We start from the raw sequence: 23871 nt of genomic DNA, 5'->3' as shown, positions 1-23871 counted from the left end.
CCTTCTAGTGTATAGCTTCCCCATTGTAAAACTTGCCATTGGAGTGGACTGTGGCAATCTAGTTATTTTTTCCCAACCTGGTGGCATTCTGGTTGTAGGTGTTCTGTGGTTGGTGAGCTCTTCCCTTGGGGTGGCTGTTGCCATGCTTTGCAGTTTCTCTTTTAGGGCTTTTTTTTTTTTTTTTGAGTTTCACTGTGTAGGTCAGGTTGACCTGGAATTCACTTTGTAGTCCAGGCTGGCCTCAAACTTGTGATCCTCCTCCCTCCACCTCTTGAGTATTGGGATTATAGGAGTGTGCCACCATGCCTGGCTTGGCAAATATTTTTGTAAAGTCAGTTCCCAGAACTGGAATTGCTGTATGTTTAACATTTTGATAAGACACTGACAGATTGCCAGAAAAAGTTTTCATTTTTCCATTGACCGCCCTTGGGGACTTTCCCCTCCCCTTCTGAGGCTGCTGATTTTCTTTATGATGTTAAAGGCATAAATGTAGTTTGAAACTTTCAATATCTATTTTAAGGGGGCCTTTTAGAAATAAACCTCTGAATTTTAGAACTTCATCTGTGAAAACTTTGCTTACGTTTATTATTTTAAAGATTCCTTTATAGGGCTCCTATTTTTTTGCCTGAACATTTCAAGTATTGTATAGTTCTGGTATGTTTGAAGTGACAAGTGCACAAAAGTCACTGAGCATTTGGGATGCCTGGTTATTCTGTTTTGAATGTTAGAATTCAAAACAGAGTTTTCATACTGTGTTTGTTATGTTAGTGAAAACATTACATTTAGAAGTTATGGTATGGAAAGGGGGAGTAACATAATTTCAGAATTAAAAGAGCAGCTACAAAGGAGTATGCAGGCAGTGCTTCAAGGCTTTCTTTCTTTTCTTTTCCTTTCTTTCTCTTTCTCTCTCTCTCTCTCTCTCTCTCTCTCTCTCTCTCTCTCTCTCTCTCCCTCTCCCTCTCCCTCTCCCTCTCTCCCTCTCTCCCTCTCTCCCTCTCTCCCTCTTTCTTCCTCTCTTCCTCTCTTCCTCTCTCCCTCCTTCCCCCCTCCTCTCCTCCCCCCTCCTTACTTTCTTGTGCTGGGGGTACATTGTGACATTTACAAAAGTTCTTACAATATATCAAATATACATAGTTGAATTCATCCCTCTATCATTCTCCTTTATCTCTCTCCTCCCTTCCTGGAACAGTTTCACTAGGTCTCATTTTTCCATTTACATACGTGTGTACACAGTGTTTACACCATGTTCACAGGAAGTCTCAGCTTTTGTCAGTTTTCACCTTACCTTGCTTCTGATTTTATAAGAAGCTCTGTCACCTCACATAACAGTTTAAGAAAGAATGTGTTGAAATTTTAGCAGGCGAATGGCAGTTTCTTCAGAGAACACACTGCAGTGTTATAAAAGAAAAATGTTACATAAATTTTAAGCCATTTAGAACATTAAGATTCAGGCAGCCCACTTCCCAGATAAATTTCCTTGTGTGATCTTAATTTTGTCTGGTCTCTGTTCCCTAAGTGATGAGAACCGCAGTTTCTGGGCTGTTGAAACCTTCTTGTGTGCAGAACCCTCTGAGATCTACCAAGATATAAAGCCGCCATCTCTGACTCCTTGGAATGCCATACATCTCACACGCAGTGCAGCACACACATTTGCATCCACAGTGGGCTTGAGGTTACGCTTTTCCCTTATCTCTGAAATAGGAACCTGTGAAACTGCAAAATGTGGTCACACTCTATGGACAGTTCAGTGTGGTTCCAGTTGATGAAGTGGTTGGGGCTGGGGGCCTGCTTTGCACTGTCACTCTGGGACTTTGCAGTGAGATGTTCTTGTCCTCAGCCCCTCTTCCAAGGGCTTCCTGGTTCCAGGATCCAGCTGTGGGGAGTGGAAAGAACATGGATGGGTTCCTGTACATGGATGGGTTCCTGTGGAGGAATTTAGAGTCCGAGCTTGAAAGCAATCACATCATTTCATTCCTCTTATTTGGTTTCATGGATGCCCCTATTCCATCGGAGGCTAGGAAGTGCAGTCTGGGTGCTCAGGCAAAGGAAGTGGTTCTCTACATAGCTTTCCTAGTCATTTCTGGTGTGTGTTTGGTATTTTGTCTTTCTGGTAGGTTGTAAATGCAGATGCTTCATGTTACTTTCTAACAGCCCACAGTGTGTAGAGAAATTGGACTGATTGGGCACCAGTTACATGTGTGTTTGTTTTCTATTGCTGTGTAACAAATACCAAAAAGTGTTAAAAAAAAAAAAAGTACAGTCAAGAAAGAATGATCCTAGCAACATGGCTGCTGTTAGTTGTTAGAGTGTGTGTCCTACTAGTCTTCTTTTATTTGCATGTAAAACAAAGATTCTTACGTTCCTATGATTTTGCATGCAGCTGCCACGTGTGGTACTTGCTTTACCTGTGTGAATGTAGTAAGATGTCACTGTCCTCAGGCCTATCATTCCAGTATATTGTGATGGCTCTAAAATGAACAACAACAACAAAGTTTGCTTACTTCTTAAAGTAATACACACAAAATTATAAAAAGCAAAGTACAAAGAGGAAAATAAACATCCCTTACTGTGTAGTTACCTGCAGAAAGTTATGCTGGAGCCTGGTACACATACCTCTGACTCTTCTGCAAGCACAGTTCCTGTGACATACCATCCTCACTGCCCTTTGCTTATAGTCTTGAGGTACTTCGTGTTGCCAAGGGACATGCTTTATGAAGAAAGAAGCTATGTGACCTGTGTCAAGTCACTGAGCCTCTCTGGACTGGTTTTCTATTCAGCAAATTAAAAGACCCTGATCCCCCCCCGCCCCCAGTCCCAAGGCAGTTATGTTTCCAAGAGAGAGTAAAGAGGCTTCTACTGAAGTGAGCAGCCACAGACACTGCAGGTGCGGGTTCCCTTTTCAGTGTTCATCCTGCATTTGCCCACAGGGTTAGGCACACTGGTGGCAGTGTCCCCTGCTGCCTGGAGTTTGTGCCATGGCAGAATACAGCCAGCAGTGTGCTTCCTTGAGGGCTGCTCCTTGGCCTCAGCTGTTTCCCTCTCCTTGTTAGACCTTACTGCTCTGGTCTAGACCTGCACGGGCATCCTTGCTCAAGTGCTAATCCTTCAGTTTAGAATTTGAGGTGAACATCTGGTGTGCCTAGGCTCAAAGATACTGCATGCCTTTCTTCCCCTGTTGAGATTTAACTTGGAATGTTCCTCATGTTCAAATGCAGCTGCTCTGACTGAGGTGGGGCAGGGCCAAGAGACCATGTACTTGGCCTTCCTGGAGTGCTAGGATGTGCCTAGCCCATGTGTGGGCAGCCATGTGTGGAAGGAGCTTTCTGTTCTGGGTAGCGCTGTGACTGTTGGGAGAAAGACTTCCTAAACATTATGGGCTCTGAGTGAGGCTAGATGGGAAGGTTATGTCCTCAGTGGAGATGGTTGGTGACAGGGAAGAGCTAGGTCATGGCCAGTCTGCACTGTTGGAGCCAGGGCACAGTTGGGTCACCTGCCTGACTGTGCATTTGACAGTGTGGGGTTGCTGAGATACGTGTGTGCCATAGGTTGTGCCCTGTTCATGAATGTTCAACATTCAGATTGATGGTCTTGTCCTGCCCAAAATACCACAGTAAACATGCTCATGTGTGTGTATACAACATACATGATGCACTTGTTGCTTAGTGTATTATGTTCTTTGTGTTCTAACATAACAACACTCATTTCTGTTAAAGGGGAGTTGAAGCCGTTTTCCTGGGGGCTGTCCATGTATGGCTAGGGGAAGGAGCAAAAGTACATACAGATCCATGGGTTGGATCTGTGGGTGTCTCTCCCCCTTCTTCATGACATATTATATGTGAGCATGCAGAAAGAAGTGAGGACTACACCAGGTAGCACCTGACATTTCAGGCAAAGAGATGAAAAGGAAAACAAACACTGTAGAGAAACGGAAAAACACAGGACAAAAATTTCAATGAAAGTGTTGACTATAAAATTCTATGTGTAATTCCAAACATGTAGGTTTGTAAAGAGTGACGAGGTAAAGGACTAGAAGTGTCACACAGATAGAAATGTGATTTGCAGAGATGAGAGGGTGATGTTGGTCTTTGACTCTGCTTATTTTTTGATATTGACTTTGTAGTCAATTTCCTATGAGACAAGGAAGTTGGGATGGTACTGTGGCAGGCCTGGGGTTCAGGTCACATTGCTTATTTGGAGGCAGGCTGTCCTGTGTAGGGGCCGGCTTCTGCACAACTCAGCATGTTGAGCTGAGCCAGTTTCATTGCTCCACACCTGAGCAAGTGTGACATGCAGAGAGTGCCTCCTCCGCTTTGTGGTGGGGGTGATCAGGGCCTCACACTAGGCAAGCACTAAACCACTGAACTGCATCCTGAGCCCCAGACAGTACACTCAATCTTGCAGTGAGGTAGCCAGCAGAAGCACCATGATTCAAACTTGGGAAGAAGTCATTGCTGAAAGGTTTGGCACGCTCAAGTTCAGATGGGCTTCAGAGCATTGAACAGGAAGGCTGAGTTCTGGTGTCGTGAGACCTCAGCGCTGCATTAGGAAAACAATTTGCCTGGTCAGTCTCAGTTTTCCTTGGAATGAGGGAGCACTCCTGTTTTGGCTTGGCTGAGAATTTCAAGTTTAAACTTAACAATAAGAAACAGATTGTGCCATTTCTCAACCACCTTATAGCATCGGCACTGTTCACTGTCTTAGATGTAAAAGAATTCTGAGAAACTTTTCATGTTAAACTCTAATTTCTGCCTCTGCCATTGATTTTCAGTTGTTTTGGAGAATCATGTAGTGACAGATGAAGATGAACCTGCTTTGAAGCGCCAGCGACTAGAAATCAATTGTCAGGACCCCTCTATAAAGGTAACGCTATGAACCACTTGCTCTCTCACAGCTCTGGAGGCCACAAGTCCAAAGTCCAGGTGTGGCAGTGCTGCATGCCCTCTGGAGGCTCCGAGGGGCTCCAGGGGGAAGATCCTTCCTGCCTCTTCCAGTCCCTGGTAGCTCCAGGGGGTCTTTGTCACACCACTGCAATATGTGTCTAGGGCCTTCCCGAGGTAGGCCAGGGTGACTTCACTTACATAATTCATCTGCAGAGACCCTTTCTCCAGATGAGGCCATGTTTACAGGTTCTGGGGTTAGGTGGAGAGAGCACTTCCGGGGGTCTTTCAACCCACTGCTTGAGAGCACAGGCCATCCTTCCGCTTGCAGAGTATGAGAAATAAACATTGTCAGGTTTCAGTGCTGGCAAATGGGCATCTTCCTGTGGATGACCTTGGATAGGAGGAAGGTGAATCATGTCTGTGCCTGACACCCCTCGAATCCTCAAGTTTGCCAGCTGGGATTCTCAGACCCACTCATTCAGCCAGCGAGGTAGTTTTTCTTCTTGTGTTTGTTTGGTTTCGGTGTCTGCAGTCAGAGGTAAACATCAACACGGGACAAGTGTACAAGAGCAAGCCACTTCCTATGTGACTGTTTACATAGTACATTTGGGTAGAGGTGGCCAGGTCATTTTGTTAGCCAGGAGAAGCAGTGTCAGCTTAAATGGGTGGTTTAAAAAAATATTCATCAGAGGGGGTGAATTCAACTATGACAAATTGTAAGAAATTTTATATGTATCCCCAGTACAATAATAATAAAAATATACATTCACCATGATCAAAATATGTTACATACATGTATAAAAATGCCATTGTTTTTGTACAATTAATATACTCTAGTAAAAAATTTAAAAATATAGTCAGTAAAATTTTGATTTCAGACTAGTGGATAGAAGGCTATTGCATTAGTGACACCCAGTATCATATTTCAAAATGCAGTCACACTTTAACTCAAGACATTGCTGTGAACAACAAGAAAATGGATCAAGTGAAAAGGAAAGCAGCCACACCTCTGGGGACAGTGAACACTGCACACACCTGTAGTCACATGCAGTCACACAGTCACGTGCTGTTGAAAAACATTCATGTGCCACATTGCCAAAACTCTTTAATGAGTAGGTCTGAGCCATTTGTGGCCACTGAAAATTGTGTGTACTCCCTATTCTTTCTTCATCGTTAGTTTGATAAATTGTTTTATTAGTCTATAACAGTGATTTTCACCCACACCCTAGGCAGATTCATCCCTGACTCAGCACTATAATAATATGGTTTTCCCATGTTGAAAGAATCTAGGAGGCACATGTCTGATGTTTTTAATTATAAAAAATCCTGGAGTCATCCGTGGTCTGATCGCAAGGTGACCTCAAGGTGACATCGTCCACCGGCACCATCGGTGCTGCCTCTTCAGATCAGGATGACTAAGGGGCCTATGGCACCTGAGACAGCCCCTGTGGCTTCCTTCCTTTACACAGTGCTTCAGCACCATGTTGATGGAGGGCAGTCTGTAAGGGGGCGAGTTTTGCTTCTTTTGCTTTTTCCTTGTACATTTGTGCTCCTGTGATGAGATGGTGCTCGGGTAGTGTGTGAGTTCTCTGTGCAGGGCTGCTCACCAGGACATGAGGCAAACGCATTACTTTAGAAGCTAAGCTCAGCCTGTTTAAAATGCTCACCGTACCAGCATTTTCTTCTCCGGGTTTCTAAGGTGTGATGTATGCTGTGGTTTTAACTTTAGTACTTTGTGATTCCCTTGAATGAACTCCTGCTGACCAGTAGGTGGCACACTTGCTATTCGGAAGTTCAGTGAAGGGCATTCCTAGATTTCAAATGGGCGTCTTTCTAGGGCAGCATGGTGTGAAATAGCGAGGCCTATCATTTTTAGGTTTTTTGGGTGCTATACGTAGTCTGTTTTCACCGTTAGAAGTATTTGGTAGCTTTATGTGTAAATTTAATGATTAACATGATAGCATATTAAAGACGTGGAGCTTTTAGCATATGGCTAACATAACTGAGACTTGCAGATGCACGTGGAGGGAGCCTGAGGAAGGAGTCGCATTTCGGGTTCTAACACTCCAGTGCTTCTGGTTACACAGACAAGTGGACACCAGGTAGGGTTTGTTCTGCTGGAGCAGAGTTATTGAAGCTAGGGAACAGCTTTCGCCATCCTTGGAATTATCTCCTTACAGTTGAAGACACTTTCTGACACTTTCTTCTTCTTTACTTCCAGTCTTTCCTGTATTCCATTAACCAGACAATATGCTTACGGCTGGATAGCATTGAGGCCAAGCTGCAAGCTCTCGAGGCTACTTGTAAATCGTTGGAAGAGAAGCTGGACCTGGTCACCAACAAACAGCACAGCCCCATCCAGGTTCCCATGGTGGCAGGCTCTCCGCTTGGTGCCACCCAGACCTGCAACAAAGTGCGATGGTAAGGACAGAGGAGCCATGGTGCCTAAGGCCGTGTGCTGGCCCAGGCTCCTGCTGTTACTGGATCTGCAGTAGACACCGGTATCTGCCCCTGTGGTTCTGTGGCGCTGATTACAGTTAGACCGAAACTAAACACAGGCTCCCTGCTGGAAGCACTTGAGTTGTTCCCACTTTCCGATTGACACAAGCCAGACTGATGCATCTTTCCTGTGCACCTGACCACACCAAATCTTGGCAGATACACATTTCTTCTTTTCTTTCTCCACCTCTGTCTGGCTGGTCTTCAGACATGTTTTCTTCAAAAGTGTGTTTATAAATTTCACTTGAGTATATCTAGACTTTCCATTCAAGTCTGTAGCTTTTATCATACCTATTTAAAAAAATGTTTGGAGCCTCATCTTCAATGTAAAGTGTTTTATGTACTGTTTGAGTTGAAGCTTTCTGAACAGTTAGATTGGAATAGTGAATGCCTCAGATGTCTTCTACCTCCACATGGATCCTATAGGCCAAGGCACCATGTCATGAGGTGTGCTTAGGCTCAGACTTGGGGGCAGCGACCATGAGTTCTGTTGGTGTTCTTATCTCTCCTACACTGGTCGGGAAGTCATTTTTGTGGCAGTGACCAAAATATGTCTTTTCATTTGAGCATTTGAAGCCTTTCTACAGAGGCTGTCCTCTTGAGTTCCCTTGAAGGCCTGCAGCCTCCTGCCTGGTGTGTCTAGGAGGAGCAGGATAGTGGGGTAGAGGAGGGCACCACAGGGCACAGTAGCCTGGAGGTTCTGCAGGTCTTACTGCCAGCATTTGTGGAGACTACTGTGTGCTACTGCCCATGTGTGCTGGTGACCAGAGCAGTGCTGGGTGTTTTGTAGACTTTAAGGAGAATGTTGGAAAGGAGAGGAGGGGTACCTTTGCTGGTTAGTTTTGGGATGCTTATGGATGCCAAGGTGATCACCTGTCCTGCTTTATCTAGGACAGCTCCTGGTGTTGCCTGCTGTGCTGGCATAATTCACAAAGCCTCCCTTACTGCTCACAAGTTCCCTGGTGTGTTGGCAATACTACCTGTCTCTACTCTTTCGTCAGCTGGTAGTGGAGGAATCTGGGTATCTCAGTTCCTATTGGGGATCATTCTTGTGCCCTGTATCTGCTGGGCCATATAGCTCACTTGCTTGTTTTCCCCACAGACACACGTCAGCATGCTGTGTGTGCAGGCTCTCTGTTAGGCTCCCAAACTTACCAACCTTCTTATTTATTTATTTATTTATTTATTTTTTTGGGTAGTACTGGGGTTTGAACTCAGGGCCTCTCATGTTTGCTAGGCAGGCACTCTACCACTTGAGCCGGCTCTGCCAGCCCTTTTTTGTGATAGATTTATTTTCAAAAGATAGGGTCTCATGAACTGTTTGCCTGGGACTGGCTTTGAACTGCAATTCTCCTGATCGCTGCCTCCCAAGTAGCTAGGATTCTAGGTGTGAGCCACTGGTGCCTGGATCTTACTGCCTTGTTTTTTTTTTTTTTTTTTGGACAATTAAATAAAAAAATACTGCCATCTTCAAATGCAGTATATAGGCAATGTAACCTGTGATTTAAAGTGGATAGAAGGACCTGACTGTGATGTAAAGAAGTGAGAGGACAGCAGTGTATAATGCAGTGACAGTGCCAATGTGCACATGGTGACCTGCACAGATGCTCCAGGTGTGGCACTTGGGACTGTGGGATGCCTCAGAATGGTGAGCAGCTCTGTGTGCAGTTTCAAATGAAGTGAAGCATGTACAATTTTTCTGAGGCATATTCAATAGATGAATCCCTGGAGAGCTCAAGTTTCATTCAGAATGCAAGAGTGTTTTGTGGACAGAGGTCACGTGGAATGGAGTTAGAAGCATACATTTTGCTTCTGTGAGTGCTTGGGACTTTGGACATTTGTGCAGAAAGACTTTGTGTTAGGTGTGGCTGTCTCATGTTTGGAAGGTGGCCCTGAGCTCCTTGGCCTGCACTCAGCAGACTTCAACCACAACAGCCACCTCTGTCCCACTTGATTCACAGCTCCCTAGCACCATCCCTCTAAGGACTGAAACAAAAGGATGGTGACACCCTTCCTTCAGGAGAACCTCCCCTGTTCTGAGGATGACTACCTCAGTCCTCTGTCACTTCTTCATGAGCTGAGAAGCATTGAGAACACCGCTCATCACCGCTGATCCTTGTGCTGGTTTTGTGTCCAATGAGGGAGCTGACTGTGGCAAGGAGCTGTTAGTGGAAGACCGTGAGGGCCATTGTGGTGCAACCTTGAGGGTGTCTGGTTTTGGAATTTTATCTTATGGGGAGAGCAGGCCTCTGGATCACGGTCACCCTGACTAGACACTTGGCCAAGTCTTACAGTTATTTCTAGATGACACACAAGAAGATGATGAATTGGATGTGCCCTGCACTCACTAGAGAGCCACTAACAGAAAACTTCAGGGAGAAGCAGAGGTTCAGGTCTTAACTCCAGGATTGAAATGAAAACAGTTTGCTAAAAGGAGAAAATCAATAATTTGTGAATGCCATTGTACATCCTAAAGGTGGGCAGTGGAGCATAGAAAAATCTCCAAAACAGCTGACTGTTGGTTAGCATCCTGAGTGATAGGGAACTTCTGTTCCCTATCTGGGCCTCAGATACTTAAAATAAGAGAAGTATGTATATCAGAGATTCTCTTACATCCAAATCATATGCTTGTAAGAATAACTTCAGGGCTGGGGTGCAGCACAAGTGGCAGAGTACCCGCTTAGCAAGTTTGATGTCCTGAGTTCAAACCCCAGTACTGTCCACTATCCCCAACCAAAATCAACAGACAAAAACAAACAACCAACCAAGAAAGAAGACTTAAAACACAGCATGGTGGTACACACCTGTAATCCCAGCTACTCAGGAGGTGGAGATCAGGAATGTCACAGTTCAAGGCCAGCCCAGGCAAAAAACTAGAGAGACTACCTCTGCCCTATCTCAATCAACAAGCCAGGTGTGGCGGTATACACTTGCAATCCCAGATACATAGAGGAAGGCATAGGTAGGAGGATTGAGGGTTGAGGCCTGGTCCTGGCAAAAACAGGAGACCCTATCTGAAAAATAACTAAAACAGAAAAGATCTGGGGGTAAGGCTCAAGTGGTAGAGTGTCTGCCTAGCAAGCACAAGGCCCTGAGTACAAACACCAGTACTGCCAAACCCCCAAACAAAAACAAAACACTTCAATTGGCTGGGCCCACCTGTTGCTAGTTGAGAATGGTGTGCTGGGAGTTGTAGTTTTGTGGGCTGAAAGTAGCTGATGCTGGTCTTTGAGTTGTAAGGGAGCTTCTTGGGCTCACAAGAAGCTGTCTCTTGAGCCACCTGCCTTCTGTTTGGAGAGGCCACACTCAGCCCAGACCTCACTGCAGGAGGACATACTGCAGCCTCTCTGCTTTCTGAGATCCATTCCACCTGTGGTCGTTTTTAATTAACTGGCCAGGACTCTTGTCAGCACTGCGTTAGTCATGTATTCTTTTTGCTCTTTGGAACACAGAAGGCAGTGGATTACTGCCAACCTCAGCTGGCATTTGGATCTAGATTTTCAGATTCTACATCTGAATGAGATTCTTTAAATAAATTCAAGAAAAACAGAAAGAAAAGAAGACCTGTTTTCTTTGAAGCTAAAGCTCAATCTTTGTAATAAAAATGTTTGTGATACTTCTTGGATAGGTTTCATCCAACAACAGTGTGTTCCACTTGAGGACAAGGAAAATGGACTTTAATTCTACTGGGTAGGAACCTTTTTTTCCCTGCACATGTGCCATGAATTTGAAACTTGCATAATTGTAATTCTAGGGGTAGTGGCATGAGGTTTTAGCTTTGAAGATGCTTAAAGAGGGACTGGGAGCCATGGATGCTGAAGCATTCTGTGTTCAGTTGTAAAAGCCTGTGGTTTAGTAGGCCCGGCTTCTAAATACCGGCTGTGAAAGTTCCCTAAGGGCCAGTGTTTTAGTTCCTGTCCGGAAGGCATCAAGTGAGTGTACAGCTACAATTATGCAGATGGTGTGTGGTCATCTTCCTGTATGGCTTTGAAGCTGGACACAGGCAGTTGAAGACAGTGTCTTGAGTGCTGCGTGGCTGAACATGGTGCATTGGGGCCACACAGAACTCACAGACCAGTGACTGCGAGATCAGAGACTGATAGCTACTGCAACAGCTTGTAACCCAGCAACTCAAACACAGGTTTCTGGTCTTTTGATGGGAGTGTGGTGTGAACTCAGGGCTTCCTGCTTGCAAAGCACACACTCTACCATTTGAGCCATACCTCCACCTGTTTGTTACTAACGGATGTATACTAACTAGAAAAACATTTCTTATTTTTAAAAGCAATAGGTTTTTGTTTTTAAAGGTTTTTTGGTTTTAAAAGATTAAAAATTTAAAAGGCTTAAGCATGTTTCTATAATTTAAAAATAGTTCTAAAGAGAGGCTTTTGTGTGCTAATGCCTCTCAGAATTAAAGGAGACCATAATTTAAAGTTTTTCGGAGATAAGTGTCATGTGAAACTTCGGAAGAATTCTTTCTCTTCCCCTGGTCAAGAATGGTTTGAATTCCCTCCAACATGCGGGTTGCTGATTCTTTATTTTAGTTCTAGAGGCTCTTTTGTTTTAATGTTGGCTCATATTTGCAGAAAAGCTGCTCTGGATTTTGTAGCCCGCCTGGCTTCCTGTAGAGCTGGGCCTCCTGCCAAGCACCTCTGTTCTAGATTTGAGAGCTGGAGGTCTTGGCTAGGGGCATCCTGTGTCCAGTTTGGGGCTGTTGCCACTTTGGGGTCATGGAGGCTCTGAATCAAAAGCCTGGCATTTCATAGGCTTCAGAATGTGTCACGCTCAGTACAGTGCTGTAGGAATTGTGGAGAAATGGTTTGATCTGGGCCATGACAGGTTTAATTTTGAGTTTTTGATGCTTCCATTTAATTTTATGGTTTCTCTTCCTTGACTTTGTTTGTATGAAAGTTCCAGTTGACGACATGGGAACAATAAACTGTCTCAGCAACCCAAAACTTTACTTCTAGTCAAAAGGGTGCAAGTATGCACGTGGGCAGAACAGGCACAAAAGAGAGCAGGTGGTCTGTCCCTCCTTATATCCCTGAAGTGACTAGCCCTGCCTTTTGACCTGGATTGGTCCAAGATCAGAAGTTCACAGTCTTCTCGATTAGCTGAAATTCTATACTAAGTCGGGGGAGGGGTTCAGGTACACAGCATGGTGGGCAATTTTTGCAGGTCAAGGGCTTAGCAAGAATCTGGAAGAAGAAGCCAGCACTATGGACAACGCAGGTAATTAAAATGGCGACACACACTTTGATAGGAAAGACTTTTTCTCACAGTCCCCCCTGTTTAACTTATACTCTTTTCTTCAACCCATGTAACATTAATTGACTTTTCATTTCAGCCGTGCTTAACAACAGCTGGTGTGAGACAGGTGTTCATTTAGTTAGAGCAGCTTCGATGAGCCAGTCCGTCAGTCCTCGAACACAGGGAATAATACAGCACCCAATTAAGGCCGAATACAACAATGAGGGATGTTAGAATCAAAACCATTACTCCTTTTTATTTTTTTTTTGAATCATTGTTTTAGTTATCTAGTAAAGGGAGCATTTATTCCTGAATTTTTTGTTAGTTTGTTTGACAGGGCTGTGAAGCCCTGGAGAGCCTTGGTTATAGTTCTGTCTGGGCTGTATTGTTAGAGATGTACATATGACATTCACCTCCAGTCAGGACACATTGCCGACCCCCCCCCCCTTTTTTTTTTTTTTTTATAAATTTACAGTTCTTTAAACTTAGTATTAATTGGCTTTTGGTCAAGCTTGAACATTTAATGGCTCCCCTATTAGAGGGACATTTTAACTGGGCCCCATTAGTCTGTCCTGTTCTTGTGGCTTGTCACCTATATTTTATGACTACTCATTATTTTGGTGAGACCCCTTTTTGTCTATTTTGGGAGAGTTTGTTGTGCCTTAGCACCAGTGTGCAAAAGCTGGTTCTCTCTAACTGTTTTGTTTTTAAGTATGTCTTTTTGTCTCCTTTATATAAAACAAAGTTACTTTTGTTATTTGTCCCTTTACATTTACATCTCTAGGGACATTTTTGCTATTTTATTTTTTCCTTATGTTTGTCCCCTTATTTTCCCCCCTCTGCAAAGGTAACCCTGACTTCTGTCAGGAAAAGGGGTGTTGACTCAAGGGGTCCTCAGACAGTCATTCGGATGTCAAAGTGGGTCTGTCTAGGGGTCCTCAGTACCAAGAGGAGGTGTCCAGCATGTGTGGCTCTGTCGCTGTCACCATCTGGAGCTTGATTGTCTCCAGCCTTGAAACAAACTTGACCAGCAGCTTGAGAATGTGTGGGTGAGTGTGCATACGTGTCCACTTGTCCAATGCTGCCCATGCCTACGCAGCAGGTGTTGGCTGTAGCACATTTTTTAATGTTGGAACTTGCGGTTTCTCTTGTCTGCAGAATTATCATGGCACAATACATTGTCAGTGGTTACTTTGTCTCATGACAGTTTAAATGAGGGGTCCATATATGTCCAAGAAAAATCCACTGTTTGAAAAAAATTAAAAACACCATCTTTAAGTATTAAAGCACATGTCTAGAGGCAGTGTAAATGGTTTGTCTCTATTTAAGTAGAAGACCCTGGCTAAAAATAAGACTTTGTGTCTGGAAGGGCTTTAATTCCAGATAGCTGCACATGCATAAGAACCATTTCCTCAGCCCTCTTGGCTTTGGTTATTTATTTATTTATTTATTTATTTGAGAGGTCTGGCACGAGTGACTCCATTTGAACTTTGACAGCATTCCCCCCTTGTCTCCAGACTGCTTGTCTCTGAGCATTCTCCTCCGAAAATCTTTCTCAAGGATTTGTGTTTCTCCCCTCCTGGATTTTTTGGATTTGGTCCTATGTGATGGTGGGGGACTAACAAGTAGATCAGGTGACAGTCAGTGCCAACTGGGCCCTTTTGGCCAAATTTAAGCAACAAAGAGGCTTAGAAGGAGTGGGCTCTTAGGCGGTGGGCTTCTAGACAAGGACAATACCTAACAAAATCCAACAGAAGCAGACATTCAGAAAGCTAACCTGGTTGACACATCAGTAGTTGTTAGAGTCATTTTCCATGGTCTTGATTGTAAATGCCCCAGAAGGATCAGAACTGTAATGACAAAAACTTAAATGAGCCATGATTAAAACTTTGGTCAATTTAGCAACTAACAGTAAGTATATCAGTACCGTTAAGTTCTTGTTACAGTGTTTTTCTAAACTTTGTATTTTAGAAGGCTGATATACCTGGAAAACAGAAGCCAGCAACAGCATCACAGCTCTGTAGAAGTTGTATGTGCATATTAGTTTAGTTGTTGCTCTTGAAGTAAAACCTTAGATTTTTCCCTCAGTTGGGGGGACAGTGTCAGTGACCACAAATAGACCAGTTACAGATGCATATACAGTACCAACTGCATCAGAATCACCCAAGACAACAGTTGTTTAACCATAATTATGAGATCATCTAGAAGACTTTGCATAAACCAATTCTTAAATGAACTTTTATTTAGTTATGACTCAGTTGCCTCAGTCGTCAAAACCCTGACAAAAATCACCAGAGAGCACAGGTAAATATTTATGGGGACTAAGTGTGGAGTTAGGAAACCTCATGTTCAAGAACCATGGCTCAGATGTTGATAAGGGATAACATCCCAGATTGTTGACATTAACACATGGCTCATGACATACTGCAGGATCCCACCAACCTGTAGTCAGTGGAGCCCCCCTAAAATAACAGGCCCAGTCTGGCCATCCCAGGCCAAAAATTCCCTCTGCTTGATGTAGAAGGAATAGGACTAACATCTCTACTCTGTTGACTCCAATAAAAGCTGGCGGTCTTGACATCCAGTGTAGTGCTCCTTTTTGAGTTTTTTTCTTTATCCTACCCGGAGGGTGTGCTTTGGCTGTGTTTTTTTTTTTTTTAACTTTGGTTTACATAAGTAAATCTGTCCCAACCCTCATATCAGCGCAGCAGCACTCCCTGGGCTCATCTGCCTATTGTCTCTCTGTGTTTCAATAAACTCTTGTTGTCTTGACAAATTTTGGATCAACCTGTAGCACCAAAAATTCCTGACAGTTATCTTAACAAAACAAAAACCTTTTCTTTAAGATAGTTTTTTGTAAATATTATCAAGAACAGAATATATTTTTAAGACAGTCTTGTTGTTATGAGCCTAGAGAATTAAGTTTTAATTTAACATCAGTACATTAAATTTTGACCTTACAAAACCTTTAATGTAACTCTTAGATTTTAGTCAACTCAATCACTTACATAAGCGTTTGTAAGCTCCGTCTGTCTATAACACCTTACTCTGTAACCCCTGTGGGAGCTTGCCCTTATCCTTTCTTTTTCCATTTTGAGATAATTTCTAGGACAAACCTTTTTTTACATAATCCTTTTTTCCCATCTAAAAGTATTTTTTCTTTAACCTTTTACTTTTAAAAACCATATCTTAAATACGTTATATATTTTACTTGTTGAAAATAACATAAAACCTTTTAACTTAGAGTCTTATGTTTGCATGAAAAAAACCAGAAAGAAACACCTTTAAAACTATTTTTTTTGTGTAAAAACAATTTATAGAAAGACCCTTATACAATAAGAGATAATTAAATCCCAGATTTTATTTACAACAGAATGAGACAGGCTGAGGTAATTTCTTTACCCAAATTCCAAGATTCCTGCTGCAGGCTGTGGCCCTGCTTTTCTTTTTTTCTCCTTTGGTCTGAGCCAGAGTGTTAATACCAGAGTGCCTGTGTCTTAGTGAGACCTGATTGAAATAAGTTTGAAAACTGGTTTTCTTTTCTTTTTATTTTATTCATATGTGCACACAATGTTTGGGTCATTTCTTCCCCCTTCCTCCACCCCCTCCTTCTCCCCCCACCTCCTCCCTTTCCCCTCTACCCCCTCGCTTCCAGGCAGAAACTGTTTTGCCCTTATTTCTAATTTTGTTGTAGAGAGAGTATAAGCAATAATAAGAAGGACAAAGCGTTTTTGCTAGTAGAGATAAGGATAGCTATACAGGGAGATTCCTTGCATTGATTCCATGTACAAATATGTTACATTCTAAGTTGATTCTTCTCAAACTGACCTTTTCTCTAATTCCTGATCCCGTTCTCCTATTGGCCTCTATCACTTTAAAGTTTCTGCATTAGTTCCTTTGCATTGAGGACATAAAATAGTATCATGTTTTTTGGGTTTCTTACCTATCCTCACCCCTCCCTTGTGTGCTCTTGCTTTATCATGTGACCAAAGTCCAATCCCCTTGCTGTATTTGCCCTAGATCTGAAGTCCGAATACGAGGGAGAACATACGATTTTTGGTCTTCTGAGCCTGGCTGACCTCGCTCAGGATGATGTTCTCCAGTTCCATCCATTTACTTGTGAATGGTAACATTTCATTCTTCTTCATGGCTGCATAAAATTCCATTGTGTATAAATACCATATTTTCTTAATCCATTCATCAGTAGTGGGGCATCTTGGCTGTTTCTGTAACTTGGCTATTGTGAATAGTGCTGCAATAAACATGGGTGTGCAGGTGCCTCTGGAGTAACCTGTGTCACAATCTTTTGGGTATATCCCCAGGAGTGGTATTGCTGGATCATATGGTAGATCTATGTTTAGCTTTTTAAGAAGCCTCCAAATTTTTTTCCAGAGTGATTATACAAGCTTGCATTCCCACCAGCAGTGTATGAGGGTTCCTTTTTCCCCCACATCCTTGCCAACACCTGTTGGTGGTGGTGTTTCTAACGATGGCTATGCTAACAGGGGTGAGGTGGAATCTTAGTGTGGTTTTGATTTGCATTTCCTGTATGGCCAGAGGTGGTGAGCATTTTTTCATGTGTTTTTTGGCCATTTGAATTTCTTCTTTTGAGAAAGTTCTGTTTAGTTCACTTGCCCATTTCTTTATTGGTTCATTAATTTTGGGAGAGCTTAAAATTCTGGTTATCAGTCCTTTGTCTGATGTGTAGCTGGCAAATATTTTCTCCCACTCTGTGGGTGGTCTCTTTGGTTTAAGACCATTTCTTTTGTTGTGCAGAAGCTTTTTAGTTTTATGAGGTCCCATTTGCCTATACTTTCTCTTAGTTTCTGAGCTGCTGGGGTTCTGTTGAGGAAGTCCTTGCCTATACTATTACTTCCAAAGTGTTTCCTACTCTTTCCTGTACCAACTTTAGAGGAAAACTGGTTTTCTTAAAAGTAGCAGCAGAACAGAGTAGAAGTAACAATTTTTTACATTGACTCTACAATAAGAACTATCCTCAAGGTGGTTACATATTCATATGTAAAATGCTTAAGCAGTTTATAACATAGATCTCCAGCATAAACGCTGTTTTTCTTACTACCTTGAATATTGTATTAACCTTATAAGCGCAGTTTAAGAAGCATTTTGAAGATACACACACACACACACACACACACACACACACACACGTTTCATAAATTAAACATGCCAAAAAATCAATTTAAATTTAAGTGTGCATTAGATGAGCTAGAACTCCAGGAGCAAATTAAATTTTGCTCAGTGCTGTAAACAAAATCACACACACACACAAGGGTATGAACCCTTGACTAGGACCATGAGGTCAGCTGTAAGGCTGTATTTAGTTGCCTGGATACCTGTGGAACTGCAAATTGGAACTCCACACTCACTTTGTGTCTTAGATATGTCTCATTCACTCTCACAAAAGCTCCAAGGTCTCCCTGGCCATCAAGGAATACTTTGCTACTTAGTGGTGTTTCCTACCTTGGCCCGTGCACAGAGTTGCCTGGCCGCTGGGGTGTGCTATGCTTGCTAGGGCCCTTTCTCCCGGTGCTGCTGAGAGAATCCAGACCCGGGAATGGGTCCCCAGTCCAGGAGTGCCGGTTGCCTGATACCTTGGGGCCCCTGCAACGAGGTGGAGGGGTGTGCTTCTCCTGGAGGAGTGAGCTCCCACACACCTTTCCCAGATGGAACCCAAGTGATTCCTGGCAATGCACCAAATTGTTAGAATGAAAGTTCCGGTTGATGACATGGGAACAATGAACTGTCTCAGCAACCCAAAACTTTACTTCTAGTCAGAAGGGTGCAAGTATGCACGTGGGCAGAACAGGCACAAAAGGGAGCAGGCGGTCTTTCCCTCCTTATATCCCTGAAGTGACTAGCCCTACCTTTTGACCTGGATTGGTCCAAGATCAGAAGTTCACAGTCTTCTCGATTAGCTGAAATTCTATACTAAGTCGGGGGAGGGGTTCAGGTGCACAGCATGGTGGGCAATTTTCGCAGGCCAAGGGCTTAGCAAGAATCTGGAAGAAGAAGCCAGCACTATGGACAACGCAGGTAATTAAAATGGCGACACACACTTTGATAGGAAAGACTTTTTCTCACAACTGGTCTGTACTACCTGGCACAACTGAACTCTTTGGTAACCTGTTGTGATCCCTGAACATGTTGGGGATGAGTGCTAGCCAAGGGAAGCATGCACTACACATATTCGACTTAGGAGATCATTAACCATGGTAATCACCACCACAGGTTTTAATGATCATGAATATGATCCAATAGTTTGGAGCACTTTTCTTGTGTCAGCATAACTCATAGGTCACGATGGGGATTGTACTGAATCTAGATTTCTCTAGGAGGAATCGCATCTTAGCAGTTGGGTCTTCTGATTCATGAATGTGGTGTATCTGTCCATTTATGCAGGTCTCTGATTTCTCTCAACAGGTTACAGTTTCAGAGTAAAGCTCTGTGCATACTTTGTTCAGTGTGTCTCTAAACGCTTCATACTTGTGGATGTGATCATAAATGGAATTGCATTTTAAGTCTCATTTTTCATGAAATTCATATTCTTGAATTCATATGAATATGAATTTATTCATACTCTTTTTGGTAGTTGTTCTTAGTCACTTTTAATATTTTTTTGGTAGTGTTGGGAATTAAACTCCAGGTCTCTCACATGCTAGGCATGAACTCTGTACTGAGCTACTTCTCTAATTCACTTATTTTATAGTTTTCCCTATGTATGTACATGACTTTATTGTCTCTTGATGGTATTGGAATTTGAATTCAGGGCCTCACGATTGTAGGCATGTACTGTACCACTTGAGTACTCCACCAGCCCTGTAGCTTTCTTCTTCTGATGTGTCTTTATCTGTTGTGCTGTCAGGGTACTGCTGACCTCAGAAATGAACTGGGAAGTTGCTTCCTACTGATTGTGTTCCGAAAGGCTTCTGTTGCATCAGTTCTGTTTCTTAAATATTTGCAAGTGTTGCCAGTGAAGCCATCTAGGCCAGACCCCAGGACTGGCCAGTTAATTTCACAAATTCAGAACTTTAATCAAAGTAGAACTTAGAGTTAGTGTTGAGTTTTCCTTGTCATCTGAATTCTGGAATTTACTACCTTAACCACCTTCATAGTACGCCCACAGTATTTTTAAATGTCTGCAAGGTCCACGTTGCTTTTGGTGTGACTTTCTAGGCTCCTGATCTGTTGCAGTTTCTTGACTTTTTTTGATGACTTTTTGAAAAATACTGGTTAGGTGTTTTTTAGGGTGTCTGCTTATTGGAATTTGTCTTATGCTTGAATCATGGTTAGATGGGGGTTATGAGTTTTGGGGGAAGGACCCCAGAGTTAGAGCACCCTTTTCCTCACATTGTATCAAGGGTTCGCACTGTCAGCAGGACTCCTCTGGCACTGCTGGTGTTGATGTAATCACCTGGCTGACTTTTCCTGCAGTTGCTCTTTCCCCTTTCTATCCTGTGCTCTCCACTGTAGCAGGGGGAGCTGTGCCCACTTCTCTGGGGTGAGCATATCTCCACTCTTCACTAGGGCTTTGTCTCATCTTTCCACTTAATTATTTACCTAATTGCTTATTTGTGTCAGTGTGGACTCCAGTTGTTTATGGTGCCCTTTGGAGTGCAATCCAGTGTAACTGCATCTTGCTGCTTGGATTGTTCTGATTCTGGCTATGGGGTGTTCACTCCCTTGGCTCCTGTGCCCCGTGCTGTGCCCCTGCATGGTGAGTTTTTGTGCATCTCCATGGATGCTATGCCATGTGCTCCCTGTGATACTGCTTCTGGGACAGTGGTGTGGTAGGAAGGCAGTGGGGCTGCTATCTCTGGGCTCCCGGGCTGAAGGACTGTGCTCTCTTCCTCCTTCACCCCTTTATTGAAACTCCTGAGATTAGCAAACAACTCCTGGTTTTGCAAATAAAAGAGCACAATATTTTATTATGACTCAGGTTCTTCTGCATCGTGCAAAAGTATAAATGTGAAAGTTGTAGAAGAATATGCATTTAGGGAGTTTTAAAAGAAACCTGTTACTTGTATTTTTTGAGGGGTTGGTTCTTGAGTGAATCTTGCTGTGTAGCCCTGGTTGGCCTTACACTCATGACCCTCCCACCTCAGCCTCCTGGCTGCTGGGTTTATAGATGTGCACCACAACACCCAGCTCTGCCAGCCTGTCTTCTTATAAATTGAACTCAGGAGGATTACTTGAGATTGTTGTGTGTTAGCTTGCTTTTTTCAGATTTCCCTGAGATAATTTTAAAAAATAGAAAATTTACATAATGCAGATTACTCACACTGAACTTAATACATAGTTAATTTGAATTGCAAAGAGGTGATGACTAGTAGGGTGGAGTATAAAGTCATGAGGCCTGGCTTTTAGGCATTGTCTAATATCCAGGTGTTCCTCTACCCCTGCCACAGAGGACAGCTTTGGGTCACTGTGTGGACCGAAGTAGCAGGTGACGTACCTCCCTTCACAGGTAGCGGGTGGAACATTGTTGCTCATTATGCAGCTGTGTGAGTTTTCAGCCTCAGGGAGGCATTGGAGGTGAGGGTCCCTGCCCCCCAAGTCTGGGTTCATGTATACCATTTGGAATAGAGTTTCCTGGGTCCTTGTCTTGTCACTTGACCATTGTGTGATTGTTCAAGTTGTGGTTCAAAGCAACATGGTTTTAGTTTCCTTTGGTAATAAAATGTGGCAAACACAAATTTGTGAAAAAAGAGTTTAAATTGTACATTTTTCAAGGAGAGGGTTTTATGGGTTTTTTTTTTTTGGTCTTTTAAAAAAAACTATATTGAACAAAGCCAGCTGTTGCACATTCAGGTGACATTCTCTTTTGTGTGGATGCTGAGCAAAGGGAGCAGGAGAGTGTTTTTCTAAAATAGTATGGGGCTAGGGGTGTAGGTCAGTGGGGAGCACTTGCCTAGCACATGCAAGGCCCTGGTCACATTCCCAGCACCACAGAAATCAAAAACTAAACAATCAGAAGTAGGATGGTCACTTACGACCTTGTGACAGAGAGTTTCCTGGCACTGAAGAGAAGGCGAGGCCACTTTATAAGCTTGGCTTGGAAGACGTCTGCTCTGACAACTCTGGGCGCCGAAGGTGCTTTGTTTTAAATCCATTAAAGTGACACGGTACTCAGCTCTGCAGGGCCCATTGCCACAGGGGTTGAGGTCGGGCCACTGCTGCTCCTGGCCAACACAGGAGCCCAAGAGTGCTGAGCTTCCAGCACTCTGTCAGTGGTAACAGGGAGACCTTTCTGAGCTTCAGTGTCAGAAATGGGGATAAAATGGCATCCAGTGCTTAGTATTCATGAGCCCACCCACCCTGGGAGGTGAAGTGGTGCAGAGCCTGCTGTTCATCGAGTGCCTAAAGGCTCGTGCTGGACACCCCAGTGAGTTCCACGGGATTGCAGGCCTCCCATAGCCTCGCATTTGTGGGACTCAGATCGCCCTCTTTTCAGTGGATGAGCCAACTTCAGCCACCCTCTGGGCATTGTGTTCTTAGGGCTTACTCTGGCTCGCTAGTCTCAATCTTGTCTTTGGGTGTGAGGACCCTGGAATCCAGAGGCAACTAGCTTAGTGCAGGTCATTCTTGAGTTCACTCATGTCTGAAGTAGGCAGGCTTCCACTGTCCCAGAGTTCTCAGGCACTTGCAGTACATCCCTAAACAAAGCAGACAGAGGGTCCTGTGTGGAGACACAGCAGTCCCAGAGCAAGGAGTAAACTTGCACAGAGAAGGATCAGGTGTAGGCGAGCGTATGGGAGCAGAGGAGGATCTTGGCCCAGGGTCCCATGTGCACATGCAAGTCGGTTGCCATTCAGTGTTTTAAACCAGAAGTATTCATCAGAATTACCCAGGGGAATTATAAAAGTAAAAAAAGGCCTGCACTCTCTTGGGGGGTGGGTTGTTGTTCTGGCTTCCCTGGAACATTCTGGAAGTTAGCTGTGCTCGCCACTATCCCACCAATGCCTCTAACATGGAACATTCTGATGTATAAGAACTAGCGGTCTGTAGGTGCAGCTTCATTGATTTTTACAAAGTTGGCTCTGTCTGTCACAGAAGCATACTGGGTTCAAACTTACTTGCCACTCCTAGCTATCTAGTCTTGGACAGGGGAGTAGCCTCTCTGTGCTGTGCGTGGACTGTTTGTGTATGGCAAAGGCACCAAAGTGCCCTGCCTCAGTACCACTATGGTTGAATGGTGTGCTTCACTTGAAACCCTCCCGCATCACTGTTAGCAGTTGTCCCTGTGGTTTGGCTGGCCCTACAGCTGAGCCAGTCATTGCTTGTTGGCGCTTCTTTGTTCACAGGGGGTGAAGGGCCTCATTTATGCTGTTACAGGCACACTGTAGTGCATGTTCTACTTCTGAATCATGTTATGTGAAGTCAAGAACATTCAGTTTATATCACTTGACCCTGGGAATTGCCATCACCTGGGAATTAAAAAAAAGGCAGGCCAGGTGTGCTGGGGCCCATCAAATCCTAGCATTCACATGAGAGGCTGAGGTACAAGGATGGTGAGTTTGAGGCTAGCTTTGTCTACATAGCAAAACCTTGTCTCAAGGAAAAAAAAGAAACAGCAGTCAGGACAGTCTATGAGTCTTTTACCATTTTTCTTTTCTTCTATTTTTGTCAAGCTTCTATTTAGTAGGAACTTAGAAAACATACTTGTAGTTATGTGTAGCGATAAATAGTTCAATCAAGATGCTAAGGAGCCAGCTAGCCAGGGGATCACACTGGTGGCTCACGTCTGTAGTCCTGGCTACTTGGGAGGCAGTGATCAGGAGGATCATGGTTTGAGTCCAGCCTGGTAAAAAAGTGAGAACCTATCTCAGTAAGACCCAACACAATAGAGGGCTGGCATAGTGGCTCAAGTGGTAGAGCACCTGCATAATAAGCATGAGGTCCTGAATTCAAAACCCCAGTGCCACCAGAAAAAAAAGATTGCCAAAGAATGATTAGAAATCAGAAGAAAGAATTAAAAAAAAAATAGAGTGAAAAAGGATTGATAATTGCCTAATGGAGCAGAATGGAGAACCCAGCATCAGACTGTGGGGCAGGCTAGCTGGGTTTGGCAGAGCGCGAAGCTGCTCAGCCAGAAGCTGCTTGGTGAGTCCATCTTTTCCAGATGGAGCAGGAGTGACCCTTGATGTAGCCGCCTTGTGCAGTAGGCACTTAAACTAGACCAAAGGTCTAAATGTGAAACCACAACACTTTGAGGTTTAAACAG

At 43.7% G+C, this 23871-nt stretch overlaps 1 protein-coding gene across 13 annotated transcripts in view; it reads left to right on the top strand.

The window, feature by feature from the left end:
* Banp (BTG3 associated nuclear protein) overlaps nucleotides 1-23871 on the top strand; it is a 97240-nt gene that overhangs the window by 21338 nt on the left and 52031 nt on the right. For 11 of the 13 annotated variants that reach the window (XM_074055495.1, XM_074055492.1, XM_020184139.2 and 8 more), the window contains 2 exons: nucleotides 4769-4860; nucleotides 7102-7301. In XM_074055495.1, coding sequence (XP_073911596.1) covers nucleotides 7249-7301 — 53 coding nt within the window. In that variant the 5' untranslated portion in view covers nucleotides 4769-4860; nucleotides 7102-7248. Of the gene's footprint in view, nucleotides 1-3110; nucleotides 4562-4768; nucleotides 4861-7101; nucleotides 7302-19208; nucleotides 20365-23871 lie in introns of those variants that run through there. The other 2 variants (XM_074055494.1, XM_074055496.1) reach the window with 2 other exon arrangements.

This window comes from Castor canadensis, chromosome 15 (assembly GCF_047511655.1).
Source record: "Castor canadensis chromosome 15, mCasCan1.hap1v2, whole genome shotgun sequence".
In the NCBI taxonomy this organism is placed as follows: Eukaryota; Metazoa; Chordata; class Mammalia; order Rodentia; family Castoridae; genus Castor; species Castor canadensis.
Note: the sequence above shows the minus strand (reverse complement) of the source record. Positions and strands in the feature narration are given on the sequence as shown.